Source organism: Sceloporus undulatus, chromosome 6, assembly GCF_019175285.1.
Source record: "Sceloporus undulatus isolate JIND9_A2432 ecotype Alabama chromosome 6, SceUnd_v1.1, whole genome shotgun sequence".
Lineage (NCBI taxonomy): Eukaryota > Metazoa > Chordata > Lepidosauria > Squamata > Phrynosomatidae > Sceloporus > Sceloporus undulatus.
This window is the reverse complement of record NC_056527.1, coordinates 62109990-62122155: the sequence shown is the minus strand read 5'-3', so window position 1 is coordinate 62122155 and position 12166 is coordinate 62109990. Positions and strand designations below refer to the sequence as shown.

The window sequence follows — 12166 nt, the reverse complement described above, 5'->3', positions numbered from 1 at the left end:
GCTGTCTTTGCCTCAGTCATGCTAATGATGATTCACAAGGAAGAGTGAGTTTTTAGTCTTGCAGACAGAACGCTCTAAATGATTCTCCCCTAGCATGGAGGCTGGGGAAAAAGAGAAGTTGCATTTAAAATTAGAATGGAGCTAATGAGCATTTCCTGACAGATGTTCCCATTTCTTCCTCCATGGGGATGGCACAAAGTTCCTACTCAGGCCTTTTGGAAATGAACAGAGGTAGGTTTGGGATAAAGTTCTGAAGTCTGTCCTAGATTAGAGAATGGCAAGTGAAGGCCCCAGTGCCAAATCTAATCTCCTAAGAATTGCTGTTTGGCTTCTTATATATACTGTTTATATCTATACACACAGTTACAGTGCAGGAAGTCAACTGTAGTACCAGATGTGCTGGTAATACAGTCTGATAGACTGTGAAAGGAGAAGATGCTACTTTCATGAACATGTAACTGAACAGGCATGAGGTCAAAGTGAGAAACTGTGGCTCATCAGATGTTGTTGGACTGATGTCAACCCTAGACAGCATGGGCAATGGGTAGGAGACTCTGGTAGCTGAAGTCCAACAGTAGGCCACAGTTTACTAGCCCTTTGCTAAATGTTAGCACAGTTCTGTTTGAGAGTACTTTTGGACCCAGCAATACCTTTGGAAGGCAAGGCAGATGCTGTGGCCAGGAGTGTCTTGTCCTGCCTTGGATGGTGCACCAGCTGTGACCTTTCCTAGCGAAGGCAGATCTCAAAACAGCATTTCATACCTTGATTACATTCCAATTAGACTATGCAATGCAATGTGTAGGTCTACCTTGAATAGTGTTCGGAAGCTATAACTACAGTGGTACCCCGGGTTACGAAATTAATCCGTTCCGCGGAGCCCTTCGTAACCCGAAAGATTTCGCAACCCGAAAAAGCCATAGGCGCTAGCGCTAAAAGCCGCGATTTCGTGCGAAAAAGCGCCGAAAAGCACCAAAATTTTTTTTCGTAAGCCGGAAAAAAAAACGTAACCCGGAACAGTTTTTTCCTATGGGATTTTTTCGTATCCCGGGAATTTCGTAAGGCGGTGCTTTCGTATCCCGGGGTACCACTGTATTACTCAGGTTCTATGTATAATAATAAAATGGATTATAATTTCTTAAGAACTATCCCTCATCTTGACTTCAGGCTTTTTGCAGTCTATCTTATGTCAGGGTTACAAATTGCTAAGACTGCTGCACTCTAAAACCCTTGGCCAATATGAGCTTAATTTATCATGTTGTCCTGCTTCTACTCTTGTTCATTTACACAAAATAATGCTTTTTTTTCTCCTTTTGCCAGATTAGAGGAAAGAGGCATTCAAATCCATAATTGTAACCAATGTGTGCTCTCGCTCTCCCTCCCTCCCTCTCTCCCTTCCTCCCTCTCTCCTTTTTCTCCTCTCTCTGTCTTCCCCATCCTCCTCCATCTCCTCTTCCCTTGTAAGATTTTCTGGGAGATAACTCTGATATGGCCACTGTCTTCAATCACTTAAAAGGCAATAATTCAATTATATTCTCCTCTCAGTAGCAACTGCCATTGCTTTCTGTCCACTTCCAGTCCCCACAAGTAAATTACTTTGATAAAATCCCCCCACTCCTTACCCTCATTTCCCCCCAAGACACTAATATGTTATGATACCAGTGATATTCCAAGGACAAAACAATTCTCAGTCCTTTAGTATGACAAAGGGGGAGATTGTTGTGATGCTTTTTTGTATTTTTTGATCATTCCCTTTATCCTTTTTTAAAACAATGCTCTGCATTACTGAAATACAGTTCACTTTTAGCTAATCCGAATTACCAAAAGACATCTCCAGAAGGGATCCCTACCAAATGCTTGGTTTAAACAGCTTCAATTAACAGGATTTTCTATGTGAGCAAGGGCAGACAGCCCATTTGGCAGTGCATCAGGTCAGATTGGTCTTGGGGGAATTCTGCTAGCTAAAATGGCTTTGTTCTTAAATAGATTAGATCACTAAATAACTCCAACTCACTTCTGCTTCTTAAAAGCTGTATTTGTGAAAAGGTGTTTGTTTCCCATTTGACACACAGTATTTCATTCAGAGAACTCTCTCCAGAGTCCATTTCTTTGGCCTAGAGATTCATTGGTCTCTGACCTGCATACATGAGAAAACGCTTTTCTCAATAAGAATTTATTTGGTAAGAAAATTCATCCAGAGTGGACGCCCACCAATTCTGCAAAGCTTTTTAAAGAGCGGGGGCTTTTTAGTGGTAGCCCCAGTTTTATAGAACTCTCACTTTGAAGAGGATCACCAGAGGCCAGTTACACAGGTCTTAGGAAACACTGTAGAGCACTTGACTTATTTTTGGCATTGTTATCTAACTGATAACAATGTCTGATGCTACTAGCTTGGAAACCTATATAAGGTATAAGTCAACCTCATGTATAAGTCGAAACCAGGTTTTGGGGCCAAAATCATGGATTTTGATATGACCCATGGATGTCGAGGGTAAAACTTAGGGGCATGTAACAAAGGATGTAAAGGACAAAACAAAACAAAACTACACTAAAGAACTAGCAGGGATTAATTTCTTTAACTTTATAACTTTCCACAAATTTTATATTTTACAAATCTTTGAGTGTAGGTTTGATCATGTAGTAAAGCCCTGCTGAAACCACTTTTTAAAAAATGATTCATTGCAAAGCAACGTCATGAGATCCTATTTAATATAAGAATTTTCTTTACATTGAATTGATAGGAACAGTTTGATAAAGAATGGGATGTATATAGTCATGCTACAACATCCTCAGGATAAGTTTTTAATTGGAAGTATATTTCAGTGAAACCAATAACATGCTTCAAAGTGGATGAGTTATTACAGTTTAAAAGTTGCACACCGGTTGGCCCTGCAGAAATCACCAGGACTACAGTCACAAAAGAAATGAATAAACAACCCCAAAGGCTATTGTTGATAAGTTTCCAGGAAGGTTTTCAGTACTTAATATTTTAACTTTATAACTTTGCCTGATTTTCAGCCCCCAAAAATTGACAAATATAGACAAATATTTATTCAAATCCTTCAGAGCCTGATTCCTCATTACTAGAATGATTGAATAAATAGTGGAACTGTTCTTCAGTGACATTGTTGGCATAAATGTTGTCTGTGCTGTCGCAATCCATTGCATCATTGTCTGATGCTGATTCATTTTTGTCTTCATAGATGGCATCATTTTCTGTATTATCCATAGCATTGCTAAAGCTACATTTTAGGAATGATTTTTTCACCATTTCTGGTGGAATTGAATCCCAACCGTCCTTTACACATTTGAATCTAGTATTATAAGGTTCCCTTCTTTTGTTAATTTTGCTTGACCAGAAAACATCCATTATTGTCACATACTGCGCAGTCATGCCTAGAAAAGCTTGGTGATACAAATGTCCTATAGCAGCAACATTGATGTTAGGCTGCCTGTAATCACTGCTAATGTAGTCTTCATTTTCTTTGTTTCATCCTTAATATCCTGAGTGACATGTGCACGGAACATATCCCACACCAGTAGTGAAGGGCATGAGCTTAATCCCGCACCTGGTCAGTTACCTCACACATTGCGCAGCCACCATTTAGTGCCCTCCTCATCCATTTGACCTTTAGGGTGAACACAAACAGTCATGTCTGATGGAATTTTTAAGTTCTTTGGCATTGTGAAGTCGAAGGCTTACATGGCTGGCGGCCATAGTTTTTTGTGTGTTTTTCGGGCTATGTGGCCATTTTCTAGAAGAGTTTCTTCATGCTGGTGAAACGTCAGGAAGAAACTCTTCTTTGGCATTGTTTTTCTTTTTTAATATTATTACAGGGCACAGCTTTGTGCCATGTGTCAGACACGATAGGATGACTGTGAAATGGGTCTTTTCGTGATCAGTCGTTTTCACAACTATGTCTTTTCACCAATGCTTGCTACAGTATATCAAAAGTTGTTGGGGTGTCATCCATATTACCAGTTTTAACCATATCAATGTCATGCTTTTGTCTCTGCTTTTATAATACTGTATATATTCACGTATAAGTCTAGAAATTTTAGTCAAAAATTGACCCAAAAATCCCAGGTCGACTTATCCATGGGTCAAATGTAAATATTATACTTTAACTCTTATTAAAAAGGGAACAATCCCCTGGTATGAGGCAAGAGTGCAATCTGTTTTAGAAGCACTGACCTCCCTCTACTCTCTTTTCCATCCAGCCTTTAGTATGAGTTAAAACAGTTATGCCTGCCATCATTTTGCAGGTTCTTTGGCATTGTTTTCCTTTGCTTCATCATTTAGATCCATTGTTACATGCCCCTAAGTTTTACCCTCGACTTATCCAAGGGTCATATCAAAATCCACAATTTTGCCTCCAAAACCAGACCTCAACTTATACATGAAGTCGACTTATAGTTGAGTATATACGGTAAATCTACAGAATGAAATGAGCTTTTCATCTAACTCTTTAGTCAACTTCTGTGAGATATTTGCTGGCGAAGGCACAATCTATAGGTGTTCATGAACCGCATCCACCAACCAGCTGATGCTCTGAACTGTGCAATGCCTTCAGTCACTGAATACAGTCCATATTTGCAGATTTGATATTTGCGGATTTGATTATTCACAGATTTCATTAATATGTTCTCTCTAGGACTGTCTAGGTCCTCCAGTGCAACTCTGTGGCCAACTTTAACTAAAAGTTGCTCTGAAGGACCTAGAGATTCATAGAGAGAATACTCTACTAGGCATTTGTAGCTCCTCCAGCGCCGTTCCATGGTCAGTGTATGTTGGACATTGACCATAGAGTTTGATAAGGACTTAAATAAATCTTGTGTTCATGATGTCATTAGCAAGTGTGCTTGCTCAAAAATTAAATACCAGTACCTCATAGGCCCATTCTCCTCAGGAATGCTACTGTGTGTGCATGTATGCACTTGTAATCCTCTCCATCCTAGCTAAGGCCCAAGAAAGACCAACGCTTTGCACCAGCCTGGGGCCAAAAGTAGGGCTTGGGAGAGCGGAGTGTCCGCACACTCCCAAACCCTTCCATGCGCCACGAGTGCCATTTTGGCGTGCCACCATTTACACGACGTGCACGATGGTGATGTGGCTCATGCGCTGTGTCAGAATGGTGTGGTGCTTGAGGGACGTCACATTGGATCCCGGGTGGCGCAGTGGTTAAATGCCTGTACTGCAGCCATTCACTTGAAACCACAAGGTTGCGAGTTCAAGACCAGCAAAAGGGCCCAAGCTCAACTCAGGCTTGCATCCTTCCGAGGTTGCTAAAATGAGTACCCAGACTGTTGGGGGCAAATTAGCTTACTTGCTGTTCACCGCTATGATCTTTGGAATAGCGGTATATAAATAAAACAAATTATTATTTATTATTACAGTGCCGCTCCAGGGCATGGTTGCCGCCCCATTTGGTTGGCGTGGGCACGATCCAGGGGAGAAAGGGGCAGCCTCTTCCACCCCTTTTTCCCCAATCTGTATAGGCCCTAAGTTATTGGTGAGCCCTCCAATACATGTTCTTCCCTCCAATACTGCACAGATGTCTCTCTCTCTCTCTCTCTCTCTCTGTGCGTGTATGCAGTAGTGGATTTTCACCAGTATCATGGCTGAGGAAAGAAGGCTTACATTTATCTACCTTGTCTACTGAATTCTGGAGTACAGTGCCCCTTCCCTATGTGGTATTTCATTTTTTTAAACTCATGATGGTTTCACTAATCCCATTATTGTCATGTTTTGTTAGACGCGAAGTTTGTCACTGATTTATTTGGTTTCAGCCTGGAAGTACATTTGCTGATATAATAATAATAATAATAATAATAATAATAATAATAATAATAATAATAATAATAATAATAATGATGGCTTCTGTTTATAAGAGTGGAGCTTTCTGAGAATACAGTTATCTGGTTGTTGTTGTTGTTGTTTAAAACTTGAAAGAAAATTAAAAGGAACATATGAAAGTGCCAGTAGTCCCAAAGGGTCATGCCCATGTTACCATTTTACTCCAGCCACGAGGATTACAGCAGATTGAAAGATTGGAAGATCATAGAGGTACTACTTTGTGGTGTGGATATATAGCAGCTTCATTTATATACCACTTCATACTGCACTGAGCAGTCTCTAAGTGGTTTACAACTGTAAGCTAATTACCCCGTCAAGCTAGGTACTCATTTTAGCAATTCAGAAGGATGCAAGGCTGAGTTGACCTTGAGCCCCTGGCTGGGATTGAACTCACAACCTTGTGAGTGGCTGCAGTATAGCTATCTTTCAGGTGGTTGCTGATGCTGCATGTTGTTATTTTTTTTATATAGAGAAAGTGTCGAGAGCCTTATTCAAAAGCATTCTTATGCACGATCTCCCATCAGAACCTATGGGGCTGAAGATGAAGTTCTTGGAGATGAAAGCCAAACAACACAAAGCAGGGGTAAGTGATGGTCTGGTCTGGAAAGTGCCAGCATTGAAAACTGCAGTGCCAATCCAAACACATATGCAACTTCTATGGCAATCCTGGGACTGTGTCAGTCCTCAGTGATGATGACACCTTTTAGTGGAATGCTTGAAAATGAGCCCATGAACTCTGGCCCTTTTGTGTTCAAACATTTTTCACTTTTGCTGTTCACAACCTAGAACTGGTGTCCAAAATTGCCAATCAGATAGCTGCTGCATAGACAAGCTGGGTTTGACAGCATTTTTCAAAATAGTCCTTTGATTATTCCTACAGGGACATTTTCACTGATGTTATATTGCATTATTTTCCTTTTCTGGCTTGCAGCATATACAGTCATGTGACAAAGATTTGTTCCATTTGCTACACATCTGAAAATAACCTGCCTTTGCCCTCTAACCTCATTCCATGTTGCTATTATAGATGTGTCAATTCTATCTACTAGTTGTCTGGATTTACTTGCTTTTGTTTGTTCCAATTACATTTAGAGCCTGCCTTTTATCCAGTTTGCTTATGCTAGCATAGAGTTCTCATCTGTATCCACTTCATTCTTGTGACAACTCTGTGAAATAGGTTGGACTCAATGAGAGTGACTGGCCCAAGGTGACCCAGTGAGTTTCATAATTCAGTGGAAATTAGAATCTGGCTTTCCCAAACCCATGGCTAACATTTGGGGTTGGCTAACCTGAGAATTTGAAATTCAGCTTCTGCCAGCTTTAGCTAGCATAGTCAATGGGGAATGATAATGAGAGTTGGTATCCAACAGCATTTGGAGGGCTAGAAGTTTATACCTTCTAGATCAGTGATGTCCAAACTCTGGCCCTCCAGGTGTTTTGGACATCAGCTCCCAAAATCCCAAACCATTGGCCAAGGTGGCTGAGGCTTCTGGGAGCTGAAGTCCAAAACACCTGGAGGGCCAGAGTTTGGACCTCACTGACCTAGATGTACCAATTCAGCAGAGATACTCTATGTTAATCCTCTGTCATCCCACACTTTCAGCTACTTTTAAAATGTCCCAATTTCCTTCTCTTTCTCCTTTCCCTCTTTATCCTCAGCTTACTACACTTGCTGAAAATGGAGTTCAAAGTGTAAAGATCATTTGCACTTAATTGAGTCAGCAAGGGGGAGGGGAAGGACATAATAATAATAATAATAATAATAATAATAATAATAATAATAATAATTTATATCCTGCCTCTCTGTGCAACACAACCGGGGTAGCTTAAACATTAAAACAATACAATCTCATCCCAAAATCCCACTCCCCAAATCTTGCCCTTCCCTGGAGAGTCAGGTGAAAGCAAACTGCTGCAGCCTCTCCTAGCTTCTCTGTTATTTCTCATAAATACCTTCTCATAAATATCTTCTCATAAATACCTTTTGCAATTTTGGCCACAGTCTGATGTTACTTAGCCAGATGTGTCATGATTGTTATCTGTGAAGTGTTCAATGGTGTGGAAATTGCCCATTCTTTCTCCAACCATGGAGCCTCACTAGCTTTTAAAGACCTTTTTTCCTCCTAATGGTAAAAGTTTCATTTTTTTTCTTTTTTTCCCTCTTGACCTGTTTTTCAGGATCTGCTTTTACCACATCTGACAACTTGTCCCTCAGTTCCTGGGTTTCATCATCATCCAGTTTTCCTGGATTCCAGCATCCACAGTCTTTGACTGCCCTTGGTTCCAGCACTACATCCATAGCCACTCCTATTCCACACCCAATGCAAGGATCTCTGCCTCCATACAGCCGGCTGGGGATGCCACTGACACCTTCTGCCATTGCCACTTCAATGCAGGGAACTGGCCCAACATTCCCTTCATTTCACATGCCTCGGTACCACCATTACTTTCAGCAGGGGCCTTATGCAGCAATCCAGGGACTGCGTCACTCCTCAGCGGTAATGACGCCTTTTGTATGACTGACCCTTAGATGAGAGGAGCCGAGACTTGGAACAGAAGCAATGACAGACTTGATGAAAAAACGAATAGAGGAACAGTAGAGTAAATCCTAAGAAAACCATCTTGCATAAAACTTTGGAGTTAGATTTCTCCTCTGAGGGATCAGGAATTACGTGAAGCATGGAGTGTCTCAGAGGTTTAAGGATGATACAGCCAAAGGAACTCCAGATGTTGAAAAGTCTGTAATTAAATATTGAATACTTGGAAGGTGCATCATAACCACTAGATAAGAGGCTGTGTTCACATAGCTGTGTATAGTTGTACTGTGTATAGATTTCTCCAGAGCTTGGGAAAGTTACTTGAGAAAGTTCCCAGAGCCTGGGAAAGTTAACTGCAACTTCAGAATTCCTGCAGCCATTAGGGCTGAGAGATTCCAAGAGTCGTAGTTCAAAAGGCAACTTGTCCAGGCTCCAAATTTCCCCTCCCTACAAAGGCAAAAGAGACAATATTGTGCAAATAACTTCATTGCTTTATATCAATAATGGGGGAAAGTGTTTGGTTTTGAACATGTTTGAGCTACTTCAGCATTAAGTTCACTATGAAAATAATGGGAAAATACTATCCATCCTTTCCTCCCCACTATTTAATTCATTTATTTTAAATACTGTCCCCAGTTCACCAAGAACACTGGACACAATGCACTGGCATTTCTCCTGCTCAGTTCTTGTGGAAAAGAGTGCCAGATGGAAAAGGAGAATACCTGCTCTTGGACAACTTTTTCATTGGTTGTGGAGAAGATAGTCCCACACCAACATTTCTTTGATCTCAGCCAGAAAGCAAAATGCCCCTCTTTTTTGTAACCTTTAGATTTGAAATTAAGAAGTGCCATTAGAAAATCACACCATAATGTTTTTTGATAAATGTTCCCTATATTCCTTGGAGTAGCAATTTAAAAACTGGTTTTCAAATTGCTTGCAATGACTTGTTAATTTGAAATATGAAAGAGCTCCATGTGCCATTCTCACACATTCAACATAGTAGGTTCTATAACAACAACAAAATGACACGTGCAGTTGTTCTTCCACATTTGCAGCTTTGGCTTTGGTGGAATTATTTACAGATCTGGTTAATATGTTATCTCTAGAAATCTTTAGGTGCTCCAGCACAACTCTGCCATAGAGTCACACTGGAGAACCTAGAGATTCTTAGAGCAAACACTTCTCTTCAGCACAATTCTATGGTCATCTTCTGCAAGATGGTAACCATAGAGTAGCATTGGAGGACCTAGAAATTCCTAGAGAGTTGTTCTCTCATTTTTTAAAAATAAACTTTTTTTATTATTTAAGGTTTTTCCACTTTCACGGGAGTCCTCCACCCCTTACTCCAGCAAATGTGAAGGGCCCACTGTATTTGCTTAAGGTTAGAAGATTGAGGGTTAAGACAAACAACTTGTGGCTTTCCAGCTGTTGCAGAACTGCAGTTTCTGTCAGTCCTCAACAGCAGAGCCAATGATAAGGACCGATGGAAACAGCAGTTCAACAACATGAGAGGACCACCTCTGAAACAGAAAGATAATAGAAGCTAACCAGCAATAGCCAATTAAAACCACCAGATGGAAACATAAGATGCACTTTTAATATGGAAAGATCCCAAAGAATAGAAAGCTACTGTATATAACAAAGATGAATCAATGCTGCCTACACTGTTATTTAAATTGTAGCCTTCAATGGGGCCAGGGAATGTGTGGTGCTCCAGTGTTGTTGGACTGTAACATCAGCTTTAGCCAGCATAGCCAACGTGAGGGATAAGGAGAATTGCAGTTCACCACCTGGAGGGTCACAAGTTGCACACACTTGTTAGACTTCTGACCATTGCAGCTTTTAGTCACAGAAAGAGGAGACAAGTTTCTATCTTCCTATGGTTTCAGAAACAACTGGTGTAAGGAAAAGGCCAGATTTAAAAGAATTGAAGCAACATTTCAAAAGAATCCATACATTCAGTTCTAACAAGGTTTAGTACTTGTTTAATGGACCAATCATATTTACATATTTGAGGATCATCACTCCATAATAAAACAGAAACAAAATCAAAATGTTCATCCAATTGTCTGGATCACCAGAGGAACAGCAACATTTGATGGTGATCTTAAGCCCCATCATTTGGAAGTAGTTCAGTGAAATAAGTGTGTCTGTATTTTCTTCAGATAAATGCAGTTGGTGGTTATCTGCTGCATCAGAGCTGCCACTGTTGAATGGTTTCATCCTAAATTTAATACCTATTGATTTATGTAGAACTTAGGTGCACTTGATTTGTTCTGGAGTAAGACCACTGTATGGAAATCAACACTAGGTTAGTCAAAATAAGATCTGCAGCTGAAGACTTTGTGGGTACAATGCATATTTTGAACTCTATCTAAATGGTGGTTGCCTTGTTGCTTCAGAAGGTCTTATGCGCTTCATCCCTATTGCATATGCTGAACATTATCTAACTAAAGAACATGGAGAAGCCATTCCTCAAGCAGTGTTACATGTACATATCCAAGCACTGAAACCATTGCATCATGAAATGCGTTTATTGTTTGGGGTAGACAAATGCTTTCGTTTCAATTATTCAAACTTCTTTGTATTGTGAATTCATTTTTGTTGTTGTTTTGCTTACCTCCGCTTATTGCAGTAAGTATGGTTTTGATATTTCCCATTTCCTAATAAGGAAATAAGGATTTTATTTACAATAGTGATAAACTGTCTGATTTCAATTTCTGGTTTTAAATGTTGGACTTTTTTTAAAACCAAGGCAGAAAATAAAGATGGTAACTTATAAATAACTTTTTAAAAAGGATATTGGACAAGAAATACAGATTCCTGTATTTTAGCTCTGGCACATTTAAAATAAGCATTTATTGTCTTTAACAAGTGAAGAAATATGAAGATAGTGTTTCTTTAAGTACAGGGAAACACAAAACTGGACATAGTCTCTCTTAACAGAATGTATTGCTGTTCTCTTGTTTGCTGTGTAAATTGTTTTAATGAATTGTGTGAGCACATTCACCACGTAATGATGTGTGTACGTATGGGGAGGGGAAAGCAAAATGTTTTATGAGAAAAGGAGTGGATAAATTAGGAAAAACCATCCAATTAAAGAATCTTTTTAAGTGCAATATATTTATTTCTGCCAGAAATATAATATCAACATTATGTGACATTTGAAGCACTAAATGTGATTTGTAAACAGCTTAAAATAATTATATATATATCACAAAGTTGTACATAAGTGCAAATATGGACATTCATTTTCTTTCATTAAAATATTGGAATTTTTAAATATATGTATTTATTAGTTGAAAGTTAATCAATCATAGAATCTTAGAGCTGGGAGAGACTCCAAATACTGTCCAGTCCAAGCCTCTGCCATGCAGGAATACACAGTGAAAGCATCCTCGACATCACCATCAAGCCTTTGTTTAAAAACCTCCAAAGAAGGAGACTTCACCAATATAAGACAGAGTCAATTTGAAGGCATATAACAACAACAAACATTAATGGGAAAACACCTGGACAAATTTTCCAGAGCTTGTCAATTACGTCATGAGACATAGCCTGTCCTTCAAAGAAGTCAAGGCAGAAAGAAGGGGGGGGGGGGGGGAATGAAGAGAGAAAAAACTGGCAGAGCTGGTCTTTTTGCAGTGAGGATTTTAACCCATAGGGACTGGAAACATAAGTTCATCTCATCATGTTTTAAAACTTAATACATCTGAATGGGAGTGAGTGAGAAATTCATTTGGTTTTAATTTCAATGTGAGATTACCCAATTCAC

General features: G+C 39.6%; 1 protein-coding gene across 1 annotated transcript in view; it reads left to right on the top strand.

Annotated features, from left to right (window-relative positions):
- Positions 1-11674, top strand: part of LOC121933051 (T-box transcription factor TBX20-like) — a 58032-nt gene extending 46358 nt beyond the window's left edge. The window contains 2 exon segments of the mRNA XM_042472266.1: positions 6325-6437; positions 8033-11674. Of these exon segments, the coding sequence (XP_042328200.1) occupies positions 6325-6437; positions 8033-8373 (454 nt within the window). The 3' untranslated portion in view covers positions 8374-11674.
- Positions 11675-12166: the final 492 nt, after the last annotated feature.